Source organism: Fundulus heteroclitus, chromosome 9, assembly GCF_011125445.2.
Source record: "Fundulus heteroclitus isolate FHET01 chromosome 9, MU-UCD_Fhet_4.1, whole genome shotgun sequence".
Lineage (NCBI taxonomy): Eukaryota > Metazoa > Chordata > Actinopteri > Cyprinodontiformes > Fundulidae > Fundulus > Fundulus heteroclitus.
Window position 1 is genome coordinate 7,776,142 of NC_046369.1, and position 26,820 is coordinate 7,802,961.

The window sequence follows — 26,820 nt, forward strand, 5'->3', positions numbered from 1 at the left end:
GACTAAAGGGTTGAGTTTGAATTCAGTGTTTGTGAGTTCTGTATCTAAAAATACATTAAACAGCATAAAATGGTCAGGGGTGCATTTATATATATGCTTTGAATTTGTTAATAATTATCAATATGATTTGTATTTTATCGACATGCTTTTTTTCTATAGCCCTACTCCCACATACTTGACATGAGCCCACGAATGTATGCGCAGATTTCACGCAGATCTCAATTTTCTTACATATGCATGGCAGGAATATCCGATTTTTGGGTCTCTGACTGACCTGCTCAACTTCTTTAAAGAACAGATTTTTATCAGGACCAAAGACTAGTTGCATTGAGGCACTTTTATGCCTCCTGGTTAAAACCTGTAGAATGGCTATTAAAATTTCTGCATGTACTGAAAGGCATCTTTGTTCATTGCAGGGAGAAAACGAGTCACTAATTTGTGTTTTAATGTGTTTTCTGCTGAGTGATCATGTGTGCCAGCATCTTTGTGGGAACCTTCATGCATACACACACGCTCTTCTCCCCATATATTTCCCCTGCCCTTAACTTTGTTCGGCTTTTTAAATGCATCGGCTCATTCGTTTTGTTTTTATATTTGTCCTTTGTTCATCCTTTTCCCAGGGCGTTGATGTCACAGACCCGGGCACTGAGACAGAGGAGAGTTTGGGGGCGTCAGACTCCACCCAGAGGCCTGCAGATTCCCAGACACCAAGCTGTAAGATCCAGGAAACCCTGTCGAAAACTTGAACCGCGTAGATCTGAATCATACTCTCCGCATACACACGAGCCACCTCGCCTTCCAGCTACTTATCGGGCATTTACCGGTAATTACAGGAAAAGATGTAAAACATCTGCTGGAGAGAAGACCAGGGCCAAAGAAAATCGTCTCCAACACAATCTGGATACTGATTAAATACTTTTTATTTCTTCTGTACTGAAATAATCAAATCAGAATGTGTTCGGTTTTGAAAACTATAGAATGCATCCTCTTTTTTTTTTTAATGAGACCTGGTTAAGGAGGCTCATTAGCTACAATGGATATTCAGTACAAGAAAACTAACCAGCAAACCATGTAAGCAGCAGAAAGATCAGAAACGGTCATAATGACTGAATGAACCCCTCACATTTCATTCGTTTTGGAGTTAAAGGTAGAGTGGATGATTTTTTTGGAAATGCAGGTAAGAAACGGCCGAGTCCCATTTTGTACAAAACCATCCTACCTGCTCTTTTGGTCCTCAGAGGGATTGTGTGAAAAGAAATCTCCCAAATCCACCCTGGGCTTCTTTCTTTCTTCTGAGGCCCTCTTCCTCTTCTCATAAACTTGTAAGACGGTTTGCGTCTTAGGACTCTCAGCTATTTTCAAAGTAAACGGTGAGAACAGCTGAAACTGAAGCTGACTGGATATATAGATAAGGTGATAGCCCCAGAACTCGAAGCCGAAACAAGATCGTCCACTGTACCTTTAAGAAATTCTCTCCTCTGAATCAATAGGGAAAGAGGGAAATGGAGACATTGGGAAAAAATATTTCCAATTTAACAACTTCCCTATTTATACCATCTTTTTAAATAGTTTTTTCTCTAATCTACGCACATCCATTCACCCATACATCTATTTACTGTTCCATCCCAACTTTCCAGTCGGTGATTTCTCCAGGTTTAATACTTAAAGGAGCGATAATACTTTTAGATAGAACTAAAAAGAAAATGGTGACGTGAAGAACTAAAGGTATCTTTTTAGATTAAATATGGTGTGACGTCACACACTATTTCTCTGTGGTGTTCTCCAGTCTCTAGTTTACAAAGCTAGGCACGTAAAATGCTAACGTCAGAGCAGTGTAGCAAAATGTCAGAGCACATCCAGCAGATCGAAATCGTCTGTTGCTAACAGCATTGTGTGTTTATCCTACAAAATATGAACATACAAGGGGAGGGGAGGAGAAGGTGGGTTGGAGGTGGAGAGGCGTGGCTTGCCACACATGTTGTTTTGGTCTACAGACAGTGCTCAACAGCCCACCTAGTGGTGAAATTTCATTTATTGCTCCTTTAAAGCCTGACCTGCGTTGAAATATCAACCACAAATTCAATTATTGTATTTTAAAAGTGGGCCACAAATTGGAAGTTTAGGTCTGGAAACATGGAGATTTGAACCAAAAAAAACTTGAAATATGATTTGATCTTTTTTTTTTTTTTTTTGATAACCTGTATAATTAACAATTAACTAGAGCATACTCCAAGAAAATAAAATTGCTAAGTTTAGGATTTCCTATTTCCTGTACAACCTGTACCATACAAAATCCATACTTTGTTTTTCTTTTTTTATATATATTAAGCTTTGAAAAATCTCTCTATTCCAGATAATCCATATACAGTATGTAGCTCTTTTCGTATTTTTCCATTTTTAAATAAAGGTTTAATACATTTAACTCATATTTTTACATTGTTTGCCTAAAAAAAAAAGCATCTTAAAATGTTATTAAATGTGAACTGCCTATTTAATTATTATTTATTTTTAATTAAATCTTTTATCAAATGTTTCAGTTGAGGGGGGCCCAATGGAGGCCTTCTCTACGGAACAGCCAATCACAAGTTCCGGTGCCCGTATGCCCCAGTCGCCACGCAGACCTGTGCAGCAGCTTCCGCCCCGACTCAACATCCATCCGGCTCAGTCTTCAGAGCTGGGACCGCCTGCTCAGGTTCATGTGCGTTCACTGCTAGCATCTCTTGGTCCCTCTAGAACAGGCGTGTCTACCTCCTGTCCTCAAAGGCTGGTGTCCTCCAACTTTTAGATGGAGGATTCAGGTCCAACAAACCTGAATCAAATGGCTGACTGACCTCTGCAGTGATGCTAATGACCTGATAATTTGACTCGGGTGTGTTAAAGCAGAGACTCATATAAAAGTTGCAGGACACCGGCTCTCAGGGACTGGAGTTGGACACCCCTGCTCTAGAAGATCTGTTGGACATTTTGACGTCGTCTCTAAACTTGTTTTGCCTCTTTAACAGCGCATCCCTGTCCGCCGGCAGTCAGTGGGCCGACTCACGCCTGGCATGGCGAGCACTGCTGTAAGTCCATTTTTGACGTTCTCAAAGTTTACCAAACAGAATTTTTTGCTCAATTTCTTTTGTTGGTTGTGATTTTTCTTTTTTCTTTTTCTTTTTTTAAAGCTCTGAGGTACAGATACATTTTTCTTTTTAGGAGTGATTTATATAGAAAGATGTAGGAACAGTATTGAAAACATTTTCCAGATATTCAGGGGTTATAATTATTGGAGGCAACATCACACCAGATATGTGAAGGAGCAGTCGCTTTTAAAGAAGAATTGCACCAACTATTGTAAAGCAAGGATAAAATAACTAAATATTAATTAATATAACTGGCTAACATCCTTATTTGTTTAAAAAAAATTGACTTTTTTCCAAAGTTTGAAGACGTTTCGCTTCCCACCCAAGAAGCTTTCTCAATTCAAATGTCTGGAGTAATGTGGAGTTCCAAGTTTTTATACTATTGCCCAAAAAAGGCCTTGTACGGCTTAGATAATTTTTGAATTGAGAAAGCTTCCTGGAGAGGAAGCGAAACGTCTTCAGCTACGGAAAACAAGTCCAGTTGCTTTGTTTTTTACTTTTTTTGGAATGACCATGACCTGGATGACTGAGAATCTTTACCAGCAGCTTAGATAACATGCAAATTAAACCAAACCAGGTCCACCCCTTTGTAATGGGGAGTCGTTAGGGTCATCGTTGGCCTGACTTACAGGAGATATGTTGTGATCACCTGTATGGAGGTGAAGATTAGGCAATAGTATAAAAACTTGGAACTCCACAGTACTCCAGACATTTGAAGAAAGGTTCTTGGATGGGAAGTGAAACGTCTTCAAACTTCGCAAAAAAGTCCAGTTGTTTTGTTTTGTTAACTTTGTTTGGAATGATCATGACCTAGATGACTGGAAATCTTCACCAGCATCCAATATTAGCCATCGGCAAGATTGCAGGGGCTGGCATCATTAAAATAGAGAATGTAGATCCTTACGTTAGCTCTGAGATTTCCAAAACGCAGCCACACTTTCTATATCCATCACGTTCTCTAACAGGCTGAGGTTGAAAGTGATGCTCTCTCTCGCTCTCGCGCAGCCAGAATGAACCACAGACATGTAGAAAATGCAGCTTCTTTTTATGAAAGTTTTCAATCTTTCATTTTAAGTACCTCACTGATTCAGTGAATAACATCAGATAAGATAAAATAGGCTTTATTGATCTCACATTGGAGAAATTCACATGTCACATCGGCTCAATAATCATTCAACACTAGCAGAGAGGAATCTCCATCCAGCGCCGAAGAGTGTTGAATGGTGCATTCACTGATTAGGATATTTGAGTTGCCAAACAGCGTTTCTAACCGGGTTTTATTATCTGCTGGTACATTGTGTGGAGTTTGTGTGATTGTCAGCGCTTCATTGTGTCCTCTTATTTCGCTCTCCAGCAGCATTTCTTTGAAGACGACGACAGGACGGTGCCCAGCACTCCCACTCTGGTGCCCCCCCGCTCTGAAGGTTTCGACCAGGCCATCCAGTAAGTCTCACAAAGGTGTAAAAATGCATCTCCTTGCCACTCTTTGTTAGTCTGGTGGTTTTTTTCATTTGTGTGCATTGCTTTTGTTTTTATTTACCCCATGCACTTTTTTCCCCAATCAAGGTGTGTAAAAGATTAAAGGGGAATCTGAGTGGTTCTCAGTCACAAGTTGCTTTCGTTTGCCACGTAGCTTCATCTCGGTGTATTTGTTAGCTCTCCCCAGGTTGCTGGAGTCTCCCGCTTTAGGTTTGGCCTTTCAGACGACGTGCCTCAGACCAGCTCCTCCTCGCATTCTGACCTCGGACAGCTCGCCTCACAAGGAGGTGATCCCTCACACGTTGGCAAACAAATTACATGACATCCACTTTTGCCAGTGATACACGCAAAACTTCAACAACAAAAAAACATAAATTGGGGTTCAATGCAGCAAAGCGACAAAAATTGAGCGACGGGATGATTTTCTTTGCTTATTTAATTGCAAAACAATATTTTTTTTCCAGGTCTTGGGATATATGAAAGTCCGCTGTTCTTGGCTACTCATGAGGAAGAGTCAGGAGGGCGCAGCGTTCCCACCACGCCTCTGCAAGCTGCAGCGCCAGGTATCTGTCGGTCTGAAGCGAAGAGATTACTTCATTTATCTCAACCTCCCCGTCATAAAGATTTCTAAAGCCGGGAACTTAATACTAAAACATAAAAGATAAGACGACGTTGTTGTTTTTTTTATTTCCAGTAACTGTCTTCTCAGAGGCGGCGCAGTCTGACGCAGCAGAGCACGCCTCGCAGTCGGTTCCCATGGTCAGCACGTCCACGCCCGGCCTGGTGCTGCCGGGAACGGCCGGGTCTGGGGAGGAGAGAGACATCTTCCTGGAGCCTGACACTGAAATGTGATTATCCATCCAAGTTTTTCTTGGTTTTCACCAGACCTTAAAAAGCGTTTTAATGTCTGGAGTTTAATAATCTAAATTAGAGACCTTAAAAAGTTGTTAAAACGTTGTTTTTTTTCCATAGCGTCTTAACCTGGTAACTCCAAATGTATAACTTTTTTTTAAAAATCTGAGAACTCTAACAAAGTCAGGATTTTTCTGAACATACAATTTACAACTTACAAATGAATATATTTGACATACCCTATAAAAAACACATTTATGTTTTGGTATAACTTTTCAATTATGACACAACAAAAATTAACGCCTTTCATTTTATTTATTTTTAAAGCAAACAAAAAGATATATATTTTTTTTTAAACGGGAAGTTTCCTCACAATCATCTATATCATGCTTTAAAGGGTTACAATTATGTTTACTTGTTTGCTCTTTAGTGTATTTTTTATTTGATCACTTTTTTTTTTTCCTGTGCTTGCTTTCAATCCCTCCATGTTTGTTGTGTTTTCTGAACTCTGACCAGACCACAAGGTCAACAGCAGAAAACGCTGATTAAAGGGATTGTGGCGATACTTTTTTTTAATGTTTTTTTTCTCCTGAAGCAGTTTTTAAGCTTTTGCTTGGGGCAGATGCATCAAGCTCAAAACCATATGAGCATATTTTATATCAGGCTTCCATGAAAATTCCTGAACATGTTTGACATTTGCTTTAATAATTTCCAGGTTGGGGTTTAGGGGGGGAGGGGGAGGAGGTCATGCTCTTTATGCTCTTATTCCAGCCTCATTTAGGCTCATTTTACTTTGTTGAGGTTCTTCCTCAATTCTGTTCAAAATGCTCTGCAAACCTTGCTTCCCTGAGACCAGCGACTTATTGTTTTTTTTAGTCACCAACTTACAACACTTAATCTTAAACAGGATCTAAATACTTAACCCGTTTTTTTTTTGTTTTTTTTTTAACAACACCTTGATGAAATAGGGATTTAATGATTGCATTACTGTATAAAAAAGTGGCAGAAACCATCTTTAAAAGACCGTTAGGTCTCCAGTGTCCTTCAAGGTTCCTCAGGTTCCTCATAACACCTTTCCCTAAAGTGAAAGGTGTTATGTTTTAAGATTGTAACTATTTGTAGAGGATTTATGCTTCAATATTTGTTGTTTTTTCTTGCAGGCCCAGTGCTGAAGCGTCCGTGGATCATGTGGTGTCTCAGGGAGACTCAGAGGAGCCGAGCCAGCCGTCTGACAAGGCTAACCATCCCTCCACCAGCCAGGAACCTTCCTCCAGCTCTGCAGGTAACGCCTTAGCCTTCAAACTCTGCCTGTGATGCCAGATCTGACTGCATCACAGTCATTTCTTTCTGTCTTTCTTGTAAAGCACTTTGATGCAGTTTTATACCGTTTTTAAAGTGCTATATAAATAAATTTGACATTGACATTGCTGAGATTGCAAATGTCGCATCTGTACAGATACCAGCAGCGCCGCCCCTAAACCTTCTCGCCATGGAGCCACCAGAAACCTGCAGCGCTGGCAAGACAACCGTGGTGGTCGGCTGAAGAGAGGAGGTAATTCCTACGTACTGGTCCGTGGTTTTAAAAAAACTTAGCAAGTATCAGACTCATTGTTTCAGCTTTTGTTTACTGAAAAAAGAACTTCCACAAAGTTTTTACAACATTGAATGTTTTTATTATATTTTTTTAAAAAATCCCCGTTTTCTTAGGACAGTTAAGTAAAATTCACTCATGTTCTTTATGCACAAAACTCTTTTTGTATTTCATAAAATTCAGCCCAAAAATGACACAAGCTGTCAGGAAATGATATCATAGTTATAACATTGATTAATACTTAGTAAATATGGGGTGAAGACATATCTGAAACATATTTTGTCTTCCACAGGTCAAGCCATGCCTTCCCGCGGCTTTCCTGCGAGACGATTCTTTAGATGAAGCACTAATCAGAGGAGACCCAACCATTCCTGTCAGAAACCGCTTTCAGATCTGCGTTCAATAAAGATTTACTCCTGCATTTCTTCACATTTTTCTGCCCAGATTTTGCTCATTTTGATTGTTTGGACATGTTTTTTTTTGTTTTTAATCCATGCTCATGTTGTGTCTTTTTAAGATGAAAAAATAAAAATGTGTAAAAGTAAGCAGACGTTCCTTATTTAAAAAAAAAATCGTTAGGATTTCTTCGGGGGGCATCTGAAGAAGTTGTCGGTTTTCGGCGACACGTTCGGTCTCGGAGCTGCGACGACGGGGCGCTCGCCTTGCATCCTCACGTTGTAGGCCGACGCTGCAAAAAAGAGAAAGCGAGGGTTGCTCAGCGTGTTCTGTAGACGGATGCATTTCAGTGAAACAAGCTGTTATGTTTTCATGCTGCTGGAGGTTTTCCATGTGAGGCCTGTCTCGTCTGCAGCTCGAATGTTTTGATGATGATGTAAACGACCAGACAGTAAAAACATCCTGACCAGACCCTTGGGCTGTTGATTTTTCTTAGAAGGTGACATAATTGTGTTTTTACTAATTAAAGGGGAATGCTTTTCACTGCACAATGCATCTGAGCTCCCTGATTAAACAAGGTTTACCTTGGTAATCTAAACAAAGGAGAGGGAGAAAACCATGTTTTCTGGTGTGAAAGTTCTGCACATATCCAAGGGTTTTGACCGTGGATATCCGAAAATAAGGCTACGTCTGCAAAAGTAGTGCTTTGAGCATGTTAACGTTACACCCAAGAGTTTCCGAGTTTTTAGTGCTGAATATGGCCAACGTTTTACAGATTTTCAGATAGACATTGGTTTAAATATTTACAGCTGTTAAGATTTTATGTTATAGCTACAAACCTGTTTGAAGTCTTAGGATTTTGTGGTAGATGTCATGCGCAGATGTGAGGTGAAGCCAAAAATGATGTCTAGTTCTCAGAGAAAATCTGCCATGCAAATGTTTACTCTATCTCCCCCCAAGTACATCCTCCATTTGATCTAGATCTGGACTTTGACTGGGCCATTCTGACACATTAACATGCTTTCATCTAAAGCACCTCCTTGCCATTTTTATTGCCTCTGTCAGGGTTTTTTGCAGGATATTCCTTTATTTTGCTCCATCCGGCTTCCCTTTCCCTGCTGAGGGAGCCTCCACACAGCATGATACTGCCACCACCATGTCACTGTGAGGATGGTGTTAGTTCTCCACACAGTTTTAAATTACACAAAGCTGGACTCTATTCTCTAAATAAGTGGCTTTTCAAGGCATTTCGTTGCACTTGATTTGATTTAGGGGTAATGGATAGAAAGATTGGAAACAAAAATTAAAACTCTTTGCTTCGGTGTTGCATAAAATTGGAATAAAAAGCATTGAGATTTGTGGTGGTAGCCTGGTGAAATGTTAAGTTAAAGCGCTATGAATACTGAAAGATGCACTTACATCTGGAGAAGACGATGTATTTGTACCCCTCGGGATCTCGGATGGTTGGCAAGGACACAGCTGCTGTGATGGTGGCGGGGAAGCCTCTCCAGGATTTCTGGATTTTAATTGCTGGTTCCAAAACAGAAACTGGAAGGGAAGGAAATTCAAGAAGTTGTCAAAGTTGCAGAGAGATTTGATCTGAAGTTGTTGCTAAATACAGAACTGCTTCGGTTCCTACTTCCTGTTGTTAGTCTCGTAAATAACTTAGACCCTCCAGTGACACTGCTAGCTAAACCGTGCTGCATCCTAAGGTACGAAAGAGTTTCTAGGGAGGATTCTGTCTGACTGCACCCGTTTGAGTCAAAGGATGGTGGGGAAATTATCTTCACTATACTGAAGGTGAAAACAGAGATTGCCATCTATATTATTCCGCCATCAAATGCATAATAAATCAGGGCCTGAATCTATGACGATCTGTGAAGACGCTGTAAAAAGGCCAGCATGCTGCTCTGGTTGGACTTTGCTGAATTCATTCACGCCGATGGTTAAAAATAATAGTTAATTTTCTGTACTGTGTAATCTTTGCAGGGTTGTGAAAAGTCTGGGGTTTCTCTCCAGCTGTCGGTGGACAAGTACCTGGGTATACCCTTGACGGCTCACCATCTGTGCGCTACCAGTCCATGCATTGGTTCTCTTTGCACAGTTGTGTGTACATAGATGGAGAGAACCCACCTATGCACAGCTACCACATGCAGATGCAAACCAAACAGATCCCAACCAAGGTTAAACCCCACAGCCTACATGTTGCCAAGGAAAGTACTAACAAATGCATTCCAGCAAGACTAAAGGAAATCCTCTTTGGTACCTACTCCTTAAAAAAAAAAAATAATAATTTGCTGTAATTGACAGTGTTATTTCTGATGACTTCCAAAAGCACTAGACTAGGCCTTTAAACTGTTATTTGTTCAAACAGAAAATAAGGGCATATTAAAGCCATGTCTTTGAAAGAGTTATTTTTTTGAAGCCGTGTGCCGCACCTGCTTGTCGGACCATTCGAGCACGAACGGTATACAAAGGATGTTTAGCTGTGTTTCCACATGTCGGACTGGTGCCAAACTGGTATGAATATTTCTGAACCATTCCCCCTGTGAACAAAGGAAAAGGATAATCATTTTGCAACAAAAAAAAAAAAAGCCAATCAGACAGAATCAAGATTAAAAGACCACATTTTTATAAGTTTGAAATGCTTTAGGATAATTTCCTTACCTCTCTTGAAGAAGTAGACCGTCTCTTTCCTTCTGAGGTACTGAGGAACCGACAGTGCAGCGGTGATGTGGCCCTGCAGCCCATCGAAGCCTGTTTTAATGATTTTGGGATAGCCCTGGTCCAGAGCATCATTTTCGAACCGCCAGTATCTGCCTCCCTGCAAACATTCACAACCAAAAAGGAAACGTCGTAGTCCGAGTGTTTTTATCAGAGACAAGCTGAGCCATTTTGAGGCTTCACTTTTGCGAAGTTGCTCTGATTTATCAGATTTAATACAGTTGAATGCAAAAGCATCCGCAGTCCCTTCAACATCCTGTTAGTGATGACGCTTGTTCCAGCGAAACAATTAAACAAAAGAAGTTGTTCTAGTTGTATTTTTAGAAAAGTTGGACATAATTACTTTAGACCAGAAAGTACCTAGCTTATTTCCTATTATGAATAGAAACGATTAAGTACTGTGATTTTATGCTTTCTGTATGTTTGTTAATGTATGAAAGAAGTCTAGACGGATTTTCTTTTCCTGTGTAATATTTCCCTCTGTAATGTTTTTTCTGTTCATGTTCAGCATTTTGAGTCGTCTTGTTACTGAAAAGTGCTACAATAAACTTGCCTTTCTCAATACGTGGCTTCTGAAGGGAAATGGGTGCACTGACTTTCATTTAGGGGTACCAGAGTAAGGCGGCACAGATGCAGCGTTACAAAGACCATAGCCTCGCTGCAAGAAGGTCTTGGGTCTTTCTGCACAGAGTTTGCATTTGTGGGCTCTCGCTGTGTTTTTGCTTTCTCCATCGGACCAAAATCATGACTCTGTGGTTAATTATTTGAATTGCTCTTATGTATGAGTGTGCACGTTCATGGTTATTCATCATTCATGTGAAGTAAAATCATTCTCCTAGACTCTAGGGGGCAGCATTGAGCTCCTATGCCAAGCGTACTATATGCCACAACACATAGAAGTAGAAGACAGTTGTTTCTAACATTTAAAGCCTCTTCCTTTGTTGCAAGAGTGACAGAGATTTCTCGCCAGGAGTCAACAATTTGTTGATCATGGTGATCTTTATGGGCCGAATCAAAATGATGTATATATTTACGATCCTCCGCCAGAAAGAGCTTTTGCTGGTCCGCCATGTTTTTCTGCGCTGGGCCGTCCGCGTAGTTAGAAATTTTCCTAGGGACGTGGAGTGGCTTGGTAGCCAACATGACGTGATATGGCCGTGCAGATGTGTCAAGTGGAAACAAGGCTTAAGCAAGGTTAAATCCAAGTGCATGCCACACTTTTCAGTTTGTACTGGATGTTTTTTGCAGGGCACTGTATGGTAGCTTACCTTGAAAATGTACGTTTTTCCCTGGCAGTTGCAGCGAGTAAACACAGTGTCAATAGGTGAGGGCACACCCCACACCTCTGTGATTCCTTTGGGTGCGCTCGGCACCAGATTTCTATCCAGGAACCAGAAGTAATGACCTGTGATGGATGGAAATTAGATATACGCCCACCATGCAAGTTCAACAAATGCTGTATATTGAGTTAATAAGTTGCCTTTTTGTACTGTGTGCCTTATATTACATTTACAAATGAATACATGTGACTTAGACTTAGACTTAGAGAACTTTATTTGTCATCCTGCATCCACAGAGTGCATACAGAACGAAATTTCGTTTGCATACAGGTTGGAAAATCACGGTAAAATGCAGTAAATTTCAGTAAATTACAGTGCCCACATTGAGCTGTGTGACCATAAACAGCTTCTTTGTCTGGTCATAGATAATGTAGATCACTTACTTTAATGGATTAACTAGTATAACAATGTAAGAAATGTATGGATGGATTTTCTAAGCAACATATTTTTTTTAGTTATGTGCAGTTTATCCTATCATTTGCAAACAGAGTTAGGATAAAGTGAGGGTGAGGGGGACACAAACTCACCACTTGCTCTGGGTAGCATAATGAAGTTTTGTGTCGTCTTTGACCGGAACGTCTCATTTAAATCATATATTAAACCAGCTTCTAAGGCATCCTTTTTCTGCCTGCACTACTATACCAAATCCAATTGGACCATTTACATATTTCTACTTTTATTTTTAATATTGTCAGTTTTGTTCCTCTATGCACTGTCATTTAAAACAGTAACACCCAACCTCAAAGTTGATGCGGAAGAAAAATGGTCCATTTGTTACTTATAATAAATTATGTTAAGTTCTCATAAATTTGCCTTTAGGCCCCCAGCATGACCAAAATGCTGCAGAGAGAGAGAGATCAAATTTATTGCGTTTTAGCGTCTTCTCATCGGCTCCCTGTGAAATGCTCTAAATATAAAGCCCTCACCAATCAAGCTCTTTATATTTATATAAGAGATCTGATTGTTCCAGAGTTTCCAGAACCAGAATGTTCCTGTGGAGCCAACTCTAGGCTTTTGTCCATGAGGCAGACATCCTCTCTGCTTTTAGGACTTAATGTTTTCCGTTTTGATAAAGCCTATAATTACTGTAGCTTAGGTTCGGACGTGGGTAGTAAGTAGTTACACTTACTTCAGTTTTTGTTTTTTTTTAACGAAATCTACTTTATACGTTATGAGAAGTTTTTGCTACACTGTACTTTTTACTTTTCATTGAGTCATATTATAAAAAACATATCACTGCTCTTACTTGAGTAAAATTTCTGGCTACTTTACTCACCGCGAGTAACTTCACAGAATAAAGAGCACACCTGTATTAATCCATATGCACCAGATATTGCCACTGGAAGTTCTAACGTACAGTATATACATTAACTGCTGTAAGTACTGGTTTTATTGGAGTTGGAAAAAACAGGGAAGTGTTTTTCCTAAGTAAATATTTTGTAATTGGTTTTTTTTTTTTTGTATATTTCTTTATTTTGGTCTTTAGAATACCAGAATGTGTACTTTATATTTTTCTCTGTCTGACTGAATCACTTTTAAACATCAAATCAGATTTTAGCATTAGTTAATCAGTACTTCAGTAGCCTTCCTTCCAAACACTTTTTTACTCTTACTTTAGTAATTTCTTGGTTGGCTACAATTTACTTGAATAAACATTTGTTGAAGTAGTTCTTCTCTTAGTTTAGTGAGTCTTTCTACTCCACCCACCTCTGGTTAGTTTAACACCTAGCTATTTTTTTAGTTATAGCCGGATATACTCTGCCTTATTCCTGTGGAGGGTTATTTCTGTTAAAATGAAGTTGTTCTTTTCCACTGTTGCCATATTCTTGCTCTGGAATCGTGATTACGTTAGAGGGTTTGTCTGTTGAACTTGTGTCCCCCTGCAAATATCAACTGATGTATAACAACTGATGAAAAGCTAACTTTTAAAGCCCACATTGAGCTCTAAGTTCATAACTGGATGCAGATAACTTTTCCAATATTACAATTTGTATTCTTTAGTTGGTCATCACTGTCTCTGCACAGACTTTCATACATTTTTATCTATAAATGCACCCGTGGTTAATTTCCTTGGTATTTTTCCACCTAAACACACTAGGTACAGTCTGTAATTGAAATCTAAATTAATGGATATTAGTAGGACCTGTTTGACATGTAAAGTCCTTTGAAAAGACATATTGAGGTAATTGATGTAACTGAAAGAATTTAAATTAAGTTGAATTAAAAGCTCCTGACATAAACCATAGCAGCAAGTCTTTAATCAAGGGAGTGAGTAAAACGTCTCCCTCTTCGTATGATGCTTGTGGGTAATTGTGAACGGACTTGGTACATTTCTGACACTAACCTCTGAAAACCACCATTGTGCCGTTCCTCAGTGTGGTGAGTCCACTGATGGGCTGCCCACTGCACAGGTTTGTGTCGTCGCTGTCATCTGGACGGGAATTAAGCACATTGTTGAAAGAAAAACAAAGTGATTGGGTGCTATTTCTGTAAAGACAACTTTTTTTTTTCTTTTCTTGAATTACTTTGAACAAATACCATGTAACTGCAAGCAAATTGCTGTAAATGCAAAGTCTAACTTATGCACACAAAAAAACAAGTCTTCTCTGCTTGGTCAGCTTTGCCTAACCCTCTTGTTACTGGGATTTCATATAAAAAGGTGTTGTAAATAATCTGCTCTTAATGTATGGAGCTTAGTTGCAAAGCGCTGCAGGATTTTACAAGGGAATAAAATCATCACTTCTTTCTTGTCACTCAACAGTTCTGACTCTCAACGTGTGGTGTGAGTACCTCTGCTGGTGCTTAGGCGGACATTAGTGGCAGTAAGGAGAAATGTTGGTGTTATTTTCAAGTTATGTTTGAATGACTGAAGTATAAAGAGTAGTTGGCACCAAATGGCCAGAAATATGTTGTTCAAGCACGTTGATTTGTAGTTTGTCTGAGTCCTTCAAAAGAGAGGTACAGAGGGTAAGATTTAGAGAGCATTGAACGTAAAACTAAATAGGGAATCAGGAACATGGGCTTGTGTCTACTGATGATGCGTTTACCAAACCTCTGAAATCAAATCCTGAAACTAGATCACCCTCGGCAACCTTTACAAGTCTAGAAATCAGTTGGATTTGCCAATCGATCTTTATTGTCACATGGCTAGCTACTGTTTTATAAATGATGAAGGGTAATAAGTAATTGCCTCCCTTGTTGTATCATGAATTAACGTTGATTTTTGAAAAGCGGAGTTTTATTTCTATAGTCTCACCCAGGTCTGTTGACGACAGCACGCAGTAGGCTTAGAGATCTCAAAAAGCAAAACATCGTGAGCCAATATAGAGAAATTTAGCTACAGACGAGAGTCATTGACATCTACCGGTCTGGTCAGGCTTCCAAAGCCATTTTTAAGGCTTTTGGAGTCCAGTTAACCCAAGTGCATGCTCAGTATGAGGGATTGCTGCAAAGCCATCGACAATGCAGACAAGGAGGAGTGAATGCCACTTGTCAGCAATCTGCTGGGTTTTCCTTAGATGGGAAACTTTTTGACCAACCTGTATAATCTGATCCAATCTGTATAATCTGATTGAATTTGATTTTGGAAAGTGCCTTGAGATGACATGTATCATGAATTGAATTGAACGTCTTGACATGCAAATGGGAAAAACCTGGAACAGTGGAGAACCGCCCCAGGAGTTACCAGTCCACCAAAATTAGTCAAATATTGCTGCATCAGCGGCTTGTCCAATCAATCGCAAAGAAATCCAAAATGTCATCTAAAGCTCTACATCTTAATGATCCCAAAGACTTTTGGGTAATATTCTGTGGACCGATGAGACAAAAGTAGAACTTTTTGGAATGTGCGCATCGAGTAGGGTGTATTGAAACACGATGGTGGTGGTAGACTGATGGTTTGGGCTGCTTGCTGCTTGAGGACCCGGATGACGTGCGTTAATCAATGAGACGAATTCTGTTCTCCAGCAGAAAATGATGCAGTTTGTTACCTTAAGCCCAAGCTTTATGATTATGCAATGATCTGAAGCACACCAGCAAGTCTACCTCTGGATAGCTACGAAAAAAAAAACTAAAATTAAGGTTTTGGAAGTGCCTAGTCAAAGTCCAGATTTAAAACCGATTGGAAAGTGTGACCCTAAAATGGCCACTCTGCTCGGAAACCCTCGGTTTGGCTCGATATAACTAATTCTGCTAAGAAGACCGGGTGCAAAATCCCTCCACAGCTATGCAAAACACTCATTGACATTACAAACGCCTGATGGCTGTCTCTTCTGCCAAGGTCGTCTCAACCAGTTATTGCGTCTGGGGGGCAATTACTTTTTTTACATGTGTCCAACGTCATTTGGAGAGCTTTATTCCCTTAATGAATGTTTGAGAACCACCTCCTTAAAGGAAGAATAAAAAAAACACGCTGCTATCAGATGCAACAAATATGATATACAAAAAAACTGGAAACATCCGTCTCTCCAACAGAATTTGATACGTGAAAGAAGCCAGACCTCACTTAAACGTGTCCTTATTGTGGATAATGTGTTATTACCTCCTTGGTAATCTCTCAGGTTGTCTAGGGTCTGGGTTTGTGGCTGCCGAGGTTTGGTATCAGGTTTGGGTTTGGGTTTAGAGGTGGGTGGCGCTGCAGACGGGTCAGGGTTGGGGTCTGGTTTGGGTTGGGGTGTAGAGACGATGGACGCTGCAGATGGGTCAGGGCTGGGTTCAGGTTCAGAGATGGGTGACACAGCAGATGGGTCCGGGCTGGGTTCAGGGTTGGGTTCGGGTGTTAGAGGTGGGGGACGCTGTGGACAGGTCGGGTTCAGATGTGAGGAGACCAGCAGCCGTTGCATCTGGTTCGACATCGTCAGTGGTCTTGTTTGGGGTTGTAGCTGTGGATGAGGAATCTCCAGCTGAGATGAGAGGGGAGAGCGGATCTTTAATGTCTTGCGGTAAATCGGGAGAGCTTGTTGTGACATTTCCCGGGCTGCTCTCTATGGTTGGGCTCGAAGTAGTTTCCTCTGAGGGTATTGCTGAAGCCAGCGTTGATGAGGCAGAAGTTGTGGTGAGCGGAGAGTTTTCCAGCTCTCCGATCAAGTCCTGTGTGTCGTTGGATGTGACTTCTGGCTTGTCTGGAGGGAAAGCCTCCTCCTCCGTCTCTGTAACACCGGGGGAAGCCGTAGATTCATTTTGTGGTGCTGAGGACGTAGAAGGCTCAATGATAACGGCGTCTGGTGCAGCTGTGGCTTCGTAGGGAATCATTGCTTGATCCGGGTCTGTTGTCGGATCTTGAGGATCTGGAAGTGGAAAACGGGAACAAACTCTTAGATTTTGCTCTGGAATCAATGATTACATTTGAGGGTTTGTCTGTTGAACTTGTGTCCCCCTGCAAATATCAACTGATGTATAACAACTGATGAAAAGCTAACTTTTAAAGCCTACATTGAGCTCTATTACTTGTAGCAGAAACAGCCTTGGGAAATATATGGCTCCCTGTCAATTTACCCTGAAAGTAAAGGAACATCTTAGTTTAAAGAGCTTTGTCATGCAAAGACACCCAGAGAGAAAGATCGCAACTTAAATAAGTAACTTGTACCCATAAAAAAACGAGGGAGACTAACAAAAAAAAAATCCCAACAACAACAGAAAACAGCAGCATGTTGAGATCACCAAACCTCCGTAGCAACCATTAGATTCTGTCTACATGCAGATTTGCTCTTCCAGAGGAAAAAATCAAAACCTTTTCTGTCCAACCATCACAAAACCAAATGTGTCAGAGTCACCTAAACTCTGCTTGGACTTTAACTGGAACCACATGCTTAGGTCAGATGAAGAAAGCTTGAGCCTCTCAGCTACAAAGGCTACAACTGGGTCTGGTTTAAAACAAAGGAGGAAGATGTTCAAAAGCCCCTTACGCATGCTGGTAGGTACAGCATAGGCTCGGTGATGCTGTGGGCCTGGGTGTCTTCCAACAGCACAGGATTGTTTACGCACCTTCAGCGGGGAATGGCTGATAATCAGAGTGCGAAATACGGGGGGGTCCAGGGGGGCTCGACCCCCCCCGATTAACCCATGAGACCCCCTGAAAGCCTCAAAAGCAAAATTTAAAGGGGGTCTTAAATTGTGTCAAAAAAAATTAAAAATGAAATATTTTTTGTCACTAATGGTCACTAAAAAATTTTTAAGCTCAACATGTCCAGTATTTAAAATTCAAAACATTTATTCACAAATATTAGAATTAGAATCAGACATACTTTAATGATCCCAGGGGGAAATATGTTCTGTTTTTTGTCAAGTGGAGCCAGCCAATCCTATTGGCGGATGCAAATTAGCCATGTGCGCGCCAAACAGAAGAAAGACGTAACCTTGACAACAATTAATACTAAAAATGTTTAAATTTTAGTATTAGGAACTGATCTTATCTGTTGTGCCTGTGCACTTTATCTGTTTCACTGTTGGTGAATGAGAAAATCCTCTCGAGTCCTTGTATGTCTGGGGAATGTGAAGAATTGACATTAAAGCTAACTTTGACTTTGACATTGTAATGTTATAGGCCTACTGCATATTGAGAAAATTTACATCGGTATTGCGCAACAATCGGGAGATGGGGACCCCCCCCAAATATTGACAGGTATTTGGCACACTGCTGATAATTGTCCTATTGTTACCGTGCCACATGACTCTTATAAGACGGGTGAACATCACACACCTGTGCTCGCAGTGGTCGACACAAGAATGGCGTCCGTAGGAGTCGCGTCCGTGAGAGAGAGAGGTCTCTCTGTGCCAAAGTCCTGATCGCCTCCCACCAGACTCGGTTCTGTTGAGTTTATATCCAGGGCGTCGGCTGGAGTTGGCGCATCGCCGCTGCTGATCTCTGGGCCCGGAGACGCCTGCGGATCCCCAACTCCGTCGGTGGAAGAGTCAGGACCCGGAAAGATCTCGGCATACAGATCTGCCACACAGAGGTTTGCGCTTTGTTGTTACCGTTACTGTCTGGGAGAGCTGTGTGCTAAACTCTTCCCTGCAGGGATGATCCCCTCTGCTCACCATCGCTGAGATCGTTCGGCTGGTACGGCGTTAAACTGTCTGGAGTAAATGAGTTGTCGTCTGCAGACAAATTGGAAAGAAATGCAAATGATTGTAAATGTCCTCGTTAATTGCGTCGTGCATTTGATTAACGCCCTGACAGAAACGTCAAGGTTGTTCATTTCCACGCATAAGCCATAATTCCCCACTCTGTCATTTCTTACAATAAAAAAGGGCAAGAACGTGTAATTTTTCTTTAGCTGCATTCTGTGGTTTCCTTTCATGTGACTGAACCTGAGTCCAGTTCTCCTCCTCATGGCCCACACGGCACAACACTGCTTCATTGTGTTTCATTTGGCTCCTACGGCCAATGCTCTTGGCTGGTTCAGCCTGGGATTTGGCCCTCGTAAGAAAGCCCCAGCGGCAGAGCTTAACTCAGCTGTGTGCACGTACCTTCCTGCTCTCTTTTATGCAGAGACTGTGTAAAAATCCACCAAGTTGGCTCCTGACGTCAAGTCAGATAGGAGGATTGAGAACTAAAGGGCAAAACTATTAAAGAGATCAAGAAGATTCTGCGCCCGTCTTACACTTATCCAGTTTAAAGTACTATTTAGACTCCATTTTTCTAAAACTCCACTGTCACAAATTTATCCCAATATGCAGACAAATGTGACAAATGTCATGCCTCACCCTGCAATTTATCCCATATGTTCTTTTTTTTGTCCATTACTTTCTTCCTTCTGGTTGAATTACTTTGATACCATGTCAAAAATACTCTCTGTGTTCATAAAAGTCTCCCCCCACATTGCCATATTTGGGCTCCCAGAGGACCATAACCGGTTTACCCCTAACCAACTAGATATTTTGGCATTTACCTCATTACTGGCCAGACGCCGCCTTCTTTTGCACTGGAAGTCGACTAAAGCCCCTTCCATTACCCAATGGCTCAATGACACCATGTCTTTTCTGAAGCTAGAAAAGGTAATTCTGGTAAATTTTATGACAAATGGCTTCCCTTTATTACATTCTTCGCTCTCTTCAGTCCTTTCCTTCTGATTTACCCCTCCCTCCCCCGTTTCTTTGTTTGTTTTGCTTTTGGTTATTCAATTTTGGATTTTTATTATCATTATTTTTTTTAGATTTAATTTTATTTATTCATTTATTTTTTCTTTTCTGAGGGGCTTTATTTATATTTAATTATAGCTTATTAAGATCTATTGTTATTTAGTTGTTATTATTACGATGTTTATTATTTCGTTTTATTTTCTTTTAGTTGCGTGGTGTACTGTTCATACCACTTAATTTACAAAAACACCCTGGAAGTTTGACTCTATCCCTTGTTCTCAAGTCTTCGAGATGCACAGTACCTTTATGGTGCCAATATATACATATTGTTGCTTGCTATGATACCCTATGTGAAAAGGATGTACATATGGATGCACATCTCTATTGTTGTAATGTGCATTACTTCCTAATAAAAATATATATAAAAAGAGAGAGATAAAGAGGATAATCACCTGCATTGTTTCCTTCACCGAGTGAAAGGTCCTCCGTCAGAGTTGATTCTGTGAGAATATTCAGTAAATGTTACCTGGTATTTGCTTTGGGGAAAAAAAATTACCTTAAAAGCTAAATGGCTGAAAATATAAAAAAATTAATACAGGTATATATATAGAAAAATATATATAGGTATATAAAAAATACCTTTTGGATTGTTACCATGTACATTATCACATGAACTACTCTTCACCGGTCCTGTTGCTGCTCCACTGTTTTCTGCAGTAATTACTGATACAGAAAACACCATCAAATGCCTCAGTGCAGATTAGCTGCATGCACTTCAAGATACTTTTCTTCATGCTCCTTTGCATGCTGGACGGTGCACTTGCAGTTGGATTCAATTGAGATTTAGGTATCGATTGAACACGTGCACATTTTTTAATTGCCAGCCTTTGGGTTTTGTGCTGGGTGTTTTTATAAAGGTAAAATGAAGTGTCTCACATGCAGAAGAAAAAAGAAATCTCAAGCATGGCTCCTGCATGCGCTGTTCGAGGCTTACCATCCGCATCACAGTGGGCATTGTAATCTGGACAACACTGGTTGAACCTCGAGCAGTCAGAGTCGCAGGTGCACAGCCGACCTCTCCTGAAGGTTTCTCCACAGCGGCCTTTGCAGGAGTTTTCTGTTGTACAGATAAAAACCTGTAGCTTAAACCACAGCTGATCGGCACAGCTCCTATGAGACATATCAGCTACACACAACTGGGCACTGTAACCGAGAAATTTTACTTCTACTTACTGTTCTGTGCTATTCAGTGGATAAAAATGCACAAAATAAATGCAATATATTCAATGCCGAACACTGCTGAAGAGCAAATTATAGTTTTCTGTTGACAGCCAGCAGTGCCATAATTCAGGAAAATAAATGTAGGTAAAGGCATTAATGTATGTGAAAGTTTGCTCATACATGAAATAAACACATTTGAGTTTGTTTAAATAATTAGTCAGTGTGAAAAAAATTGCTGTTTGAATTTTTATTTGTTCGTATACATTTAAAAAGCATATATCATTTCTGTATTTAGGTGTTCCACAGTCCTGTGTTACAGGACAGCATGATTTTGTTTTATCTGACAGCATTACCTATTAATGTCAGCAGACGGGATAGCTATGTTATAAAGAAAATGGTGGGTTTGCTGTGAGATTGCTGTGCAAATGTTTTGCTGTGAAATGTTCGTATCAAACCAACCCCCCCCCCCCCCCCCCCCCCCCCCCCCCCCCCCCAAAAAAAAATCGTTGTTCTGCCAGCATGGGCTGAAATGCCGCTCAGAAAAGAAGAAGCACAAACTTCTAAAGCAACATAAAACTCTGGATAACTGTTTGCAAATGCACTTAGGGACAAAGACTTTAAAATTTGGGTGAAATGTCCTATGGTCAGAAATGAAATATTTATTTGTAAGGATGTCCGTTATGTTAGGAGAAAAAGAGACACATTTTAAGGGCTGAGAAAACCTCCCTTTCTGTTAAATAGGGGTTAGTTGCAGCCTGTTCTAAGGGTGTGTTGCTGCAGGAGGAAATGGTGCAATTAAAAAGAAATTGATGGCATCATGGGGAATTAATATTATGTGGAAATAATGCTGTGGAATTTTAGGCAATAGATGAGCTTAGGTGCAAATGGACACTGATGCTACTGAGCATGCTGGGATACTTGTACCAAGCAGCTTAAGAACAACCGAGTCAATGTTTTGGATCGGCCATCAACCCACAGACCTGAAAAGGTCAGTGTGAGCGAGGCAGCCCACAAACCTGATCCAGTTCTGTCAGGAGCAATGGGCCAAAATCCAAACTATTCAAACATTTGACCCAATAAGTCACACAGTTCAAGAGGCCATTCTGACTAAATCTATGGAAAACTATGTACCTTTGTGATTTTTAAAGAAATAAAAAGGCCTTAAAATCCTCATTATTATGGCATTTAAAATGTTTTTATAATTTTGGTAATTCTGCAGCCCTAAAACTGGAGAATTTTAGTCATATTTAATGTCAGATTGTGAGAATTGTTTTTGTAATTTCATGCAGCATATGTAAACATCTAGTCCTGACTGTATATGTTTCAATTCAATTCAATTTTATTTATATAGCGCCAAATCATGAAACATGTCATCTCAAGGCACTTTACAAAGTCAAGTTCAATCATATTATACAGATTGGGTCAGATTATACAGATTGGTCAAAAATGTCCTATATAAGGAAACCAGTTGATTGCATCAAAGTCCCGACAAGCAGCATTCACTCCTGAAGAAGCGTAGAGCTACAGGGAGAGTCGTCTGCATTGTTCATGGCTTTGCAGCAATCCCTCATACTGAGCAAGCATGAAGCGACAGTGGGAAGAAAAACCACCCGTTAACGGGAAGGAAACCCATGTAATATATATTTCACCTATGTAATATATATTTTAACCATTTACATATTTGTTTGACAAATGATTTGTTTGTTGCATCATAGAACATTTGGCCTTCAATTGTTTTTTTTTTTGTTTGTTTTTTTGACACCCCACATCTTGCAAAAGCCAAAATTAAAAGAAAGGACTGTCAGAACATGCTGCCAAATCTTTCAAGACAGTTTTATTCTCTCTCTCTCTAAGACACAGAATTTCTATAAAGCTGAAATCTTACTTGTGGTGCACTGAGATTCAAAATCTCTGCAGCACTCATCAAAGGACAGGCAGTTATAGTCACATTGGCACATGTGGCCCCGGTTGTACTCGGCACCGCATCGTCCTCTGCAGCTCTCTGTGGGCAGGGGCGCAAACAGGAAACACTTTCAGAAACAAATCCAGAGGCGAGATATCGCGTGTAAAGCTGATGTGGTCCTCTTTGGGGCCAAGGCTACCAGAAATCGATTTCTGACGTTGAGCGACACAAACAAATGAAGACACAGGTTCTCCCTCCAGTTAATAATCATTAACAAAGCAAACACTGAAGAGCACAACTGAGGAAAACATTTCTAGAGCAACTATGTTTTTGTACGAAGTGGTATAAAGTTTTAAATGAAATGTCTAATCTACAGAAAGCGTACTCACTCTGAGCGGAGCTGAACTTCAAAGCACAAGCCAGCAAAGTGACCAACCAAAGCATTTTGGACGACATTTTGCGGTAAATCTGGAATGAAGAATACAATATAAAGATTAAACAGCCTGATTGTTGTCCTTTTTTAGAATCATAATGCTTGAAAAGACCAACTACTGCAAAGACAGTGTAAACCCACCTTTCCTGAGCTCCTGTCTGCAGAATCTGTGACCCGGACTCCTTTTATACAGCCGGCAAGAGAGAAAGAAAGACGGTAATTGGCGGATCCGATCTAATTAAAAGAGGGATGATCTCACAGGGTGTAGGGAGGGTCCTGCAGTCCAGACATTGGGAGTTACCACAAACACCTGGAAGCACATCAATACACTTCTGTGCCAGACAGACGGCTGACTTCACACACTTCTGAGCAGAGGAAAAAACAGAGGCTTGGGCTTGTTGTTCAGTCAGAGAACAGGGAACTTTCACATCCTTCCAGACCTCCGAGGTTAGAGACCGTCAAATAGATTAGTGAGAAATTTAAATGTTCTGTTTCTCACATTGTCAGAACCTCGTTGTCAAATCATTTTAAAAAGCACTTCATTCAATAAACATTATTTATTGTTTTATTTTATTTTATTTTCCCAACTAGTGTTAAACATTTCTGACAGTTTGACCTTCGTTTCACAACATCCATGATCCTTTTCTACTCTCTCACTGCAAAAAGGGAACTAAAAGTGAAATTTTCCTGCAATGAGTGTATTTTCTTTGATTTGCGCAGGTAAATAAGACTATTTGCAAATAGAATAAGATTTTTGCACTTAAAATAAGAACGGTTCACCTCCATAATCTTGTATCAAGTGCAGGATATCTAATTATCTTATTTTAGGGGTAAATATACTCATTCCACTGTCAACTAGTGTTATTTAGCTGCTCATATCAAGGAAAAATATACTAATTTCAAGAAAAATGTACTTACTTTTTAGCTCCCTTTTTGCAGTGCTGGTAAATAAACAAAAATTTAATTTTGTTGCCACAGACGAATGTGACGTTTTCCGGTTTTGGACGGCTCAAAGTGTAAGTTAGTCATAAGCGTGCGGGGGTAACATCGGAGGAGGACAAATAGAGATGGGTCACCTGTTATCAGGCACTAACCCCCACAGCAATGTGTAACCAAACAACCAAAAGACTGACTTGCAATAGTATTTATACCACTTAAACTTATCTACATTTGTCCTAAAACCACAAGCTTAATTAGTTTTCTTACAAATCTATTCTCATCAACTAATATAGAATAGTGTATGGTTATGATACTTAGAGGAACTAAAACATGGTTTTACATTTTATTCTCAAATATCTGCCACCATTATCTGCAGTTACAGGCTGCTGGGTTTCCCGTTAATTGGGAGTTTTTCTTTCCACTGTCGCTTAATGCTTGTTCAGTATGAGGGATTGCAGCAAAGCCATGGACAATGCAGACGACTCTCCCTGTAGCTCTACGCTTCTTCAGGAGGAGTGAATGCTGCTTGTCAAGACTTGATGCAATCAACTGGTTCCCTTATATATGAAATTTTTTCACCAATCTGTATAATATGATTGAGTTTGAGTTTGTAAAGTGCCTTGAGATAACATGTTTCATGAATTGGCGCTATATCAATAAAATTGAATTGAATTGAATTGATGTTTTTTTTTTTTTGCCCATACCCTTTTTACAAAATTGCAGAAGGTCTTTCTGATTGGAGAGAATCTGCAAAGAGCAATTTTCACATCTGGACAGATTCTCAATGTATCTGCACTTGAATATACTTTAATCTCATGCATTCCAGTGTAGTTCTAGACATTTCATCATTTTACTTTAACAATGATTTAGTTCCTGCCACTTTGTTGAAAAATCTATTTTTTTGTTTTGTTTTGCAAAGCCCAACTAATTGTTGATCTCCCCCCCCCCCCCCCCCCCCCCCACCCGAGTTGCAACTCTGTGCAGCTCCTCTATAGTTAAAAAGGCTCTTTTGAAGCTCTTCTTGTCTAACCTGGAAGTTCAGGTGTACAGCTTAGGGTTGCGTCCTATTCTGTTTATTTTCAAAGTACTCAGTGATGTTCAGAGGCTTGAGATACTTTTTTAGTGTTAAAAGACTTCTTCACAACTTTCTCCCTGATCTCTCTGTTGTGTTTTTCGGTATTTGTGATTCTGTTTGTTCTCTAATGTTCTCCAACAAACCACGGAGTCCTTTAAACAACAGCTGGATTCACTGAGGTTAATTTGCATCCCAGACGGACTCTGTCTACTAATAAAGTGATCTCTGAAGCTACATGATTGCACTTAATATTATTTAGGGGTATCAGAGTAAGGAGGGTTGAATACATATGTGCAATGTACCATTAAGGTTTTTATTGGTAAATGTATAATCTTTCCTTCTACCTCATAATCAGGCACTTCTTTGCATTTATCATTTGACATTCCAATAAAATACTCTAAAGTCTGTGGCTGTATGAGACAAAACATAAAGAAATCAAAGAAGTACAAATGTGTTTATTACATAGTATAAATTATTATTGGTTTAATTTTCTTTATTTGAAATAGGAAATTCAGCTGAATGATTAAAAGTATAAAAGTATATGTTCTTATTTCAGATTTTCTAAGTAGTTTAGCCAGATCCAGCGCAGCTCCTGACCACGGGATTTAAGAGTTACCTCTGGGTAAAGTTGCAAAAGCCTCAGCCAGAAATATTTTAAATTTACCATAAATCCCAGAATGTTTTGAATTGTCCTGCGACAGACTGGCGACCTGTCCAGGGTGAACCCTGCCTCTCGCCCGATGAACGCTGGAGATAGGAACCAGCAACCCCCGCGACCCCATGAGGGATTAAGCGGTTTAGAAAATGGATGGATGGATGGATCCCTGAAATTTCATTAGATCTAAAGCGTCATCCACACCCACCGGTAAAGATGGGTACAATGATGTGTAAAAATTAAAATATATTTTTATTCCAGAAGCTTAATATCACACATGAAAATGCAGAATAATCTGTACTTTATGTGAGTACATCTGTTCAGCAGGAAAGAAAATCCAGTCTTTTAAAATAATTATTAACAACATCACTAGACATGCATTTATTGATACCTTAAACAATTCCTGACAGATATATATATATATATTTTTACCTCTTCTGCTCTACTCTACAAATGTAAACATGAGGAATTTTTTAATTCTTTAATTAGAAGTGAGCGCTTTGGTAAAACAACAACTGAGGTAGGTTTTGCAGGAAATAAAAGATCATTATGTGTTAAAAAGAAAGGTTAAAAAAGTACCCAATCCCTACTGTTAACTATGGAGGAAGATCCAGGATGCTGTGGGCCGGTTTTTCATCCTCCTGGGAATCTTGTTAGACTGCGTGGCAATCTGAAATGTTTTAAATGCCAGGACATTTAAGACTTCTTAAAAAATCTACAAGAAAATGTAAAATGTGCCTTCATTGGGTCTTTCAGTTGTGTGATCATCCAAAAACATGTGGCTAAATCAACACAGGAATGGCCTGCTGGACACAAAATCTAACCCAAAACAAAATCCATTAGAAAAGCATAGATGTGACCTGAAGAGAAGAAAGTATACTATAAAGAGGAATGATCCCATCCTTCCTTATAACATAGGAGTGCTAAACTAAACTAACTGCAAGGGTGCCAATAGTTGCTGATACAAAGAATTTAATGTAAAAACTTTATTTCCTGATGTGTGATTTTTCT

General features: G+C 39.9%; 2 protein-coding genes across 6 annotated transcripts in view; one reads left to right on the plus strand and one right to left on the minus strand.

Moving 5' to 3' along the window:
• Positions 1–7,465, plus strand: part of tprb (translocated promoter region b, nuclear basket protein) — a 39,201-nt gene extending 31,736 nt beyond the window's left edge. Inside the window, exons 42-51 of one of the 5 annotated variants that reach the window (XM_036140940.1) lie at positions 621–714; positions 2,538–2,698; positions 3,003–3,062; positions 4,477–4,565; positions 4,779–4,888; positions 5,066–5,164; positions 5,296–5,449; positions 6,614–6,735; positions 6,910–7,005; positions 7,337–7,465. In XM_036140940.1, coding sequence (XP_035996833.1) covers positions 621–714; positions 2,538–2,698; positions 3,003–3,062; positions 4,477–4,565; positions 4,779–4,888; positions 5,066–5,164; positions 5,296–5,449; positions 6,614–6,735; positions 6,910–7,005; positions 7,337–7,386 — 1,035 coding nt within the window. In that variant the 3' untranslated portion in view covers positions 7,387–7,465. The remainder of the gene's footprint in view (positions 1–620; positions 715–2,537; positions 2,699–3,002; positions 3,063–4,476; positions 4,566–4,778; positions 4,889–5,065; positions 5,165–5,295; positions 5,450–6,613; positions 6,736–6,909; positions 7,006–7,336) is intronic. The other 4 variants (XM_036140944.1, XM_036140941.1, XM_036140942.1 and 1 more) reach the window with 4 other exon arrangements.
• On the minus strand, positions 7,104–23,619 carry prg4b (proteoglycan 4b). The gene is given in 15 exon segments (XM_036140945.1): positions 7,104–7,732; positions 8,860–8,988; positions 9,879–9,986; positions 10,108–10,264; positions 11,433–11,569; positions 13,849–13,935; positions 16,045–16,255; positions 16,257–16,789; positions 18,202–18,444; positions 18,540–18,599; positions 20,036–20,083; positions 20,578–20,700; positions 22,690–22,806; positions 23,097–23,175; positions 23,282–23,619. Coding segments are annotated over 14 exon segments (2,133 nt in total). The 5' UTR covers positions 23,164–23,175; positions 23,282–23,619; the 3' UTR covers positions 7,104–7,619.
• Between the last annotated feature and the right edge of the window lie 3,201 nt (positions 23,620–26,820).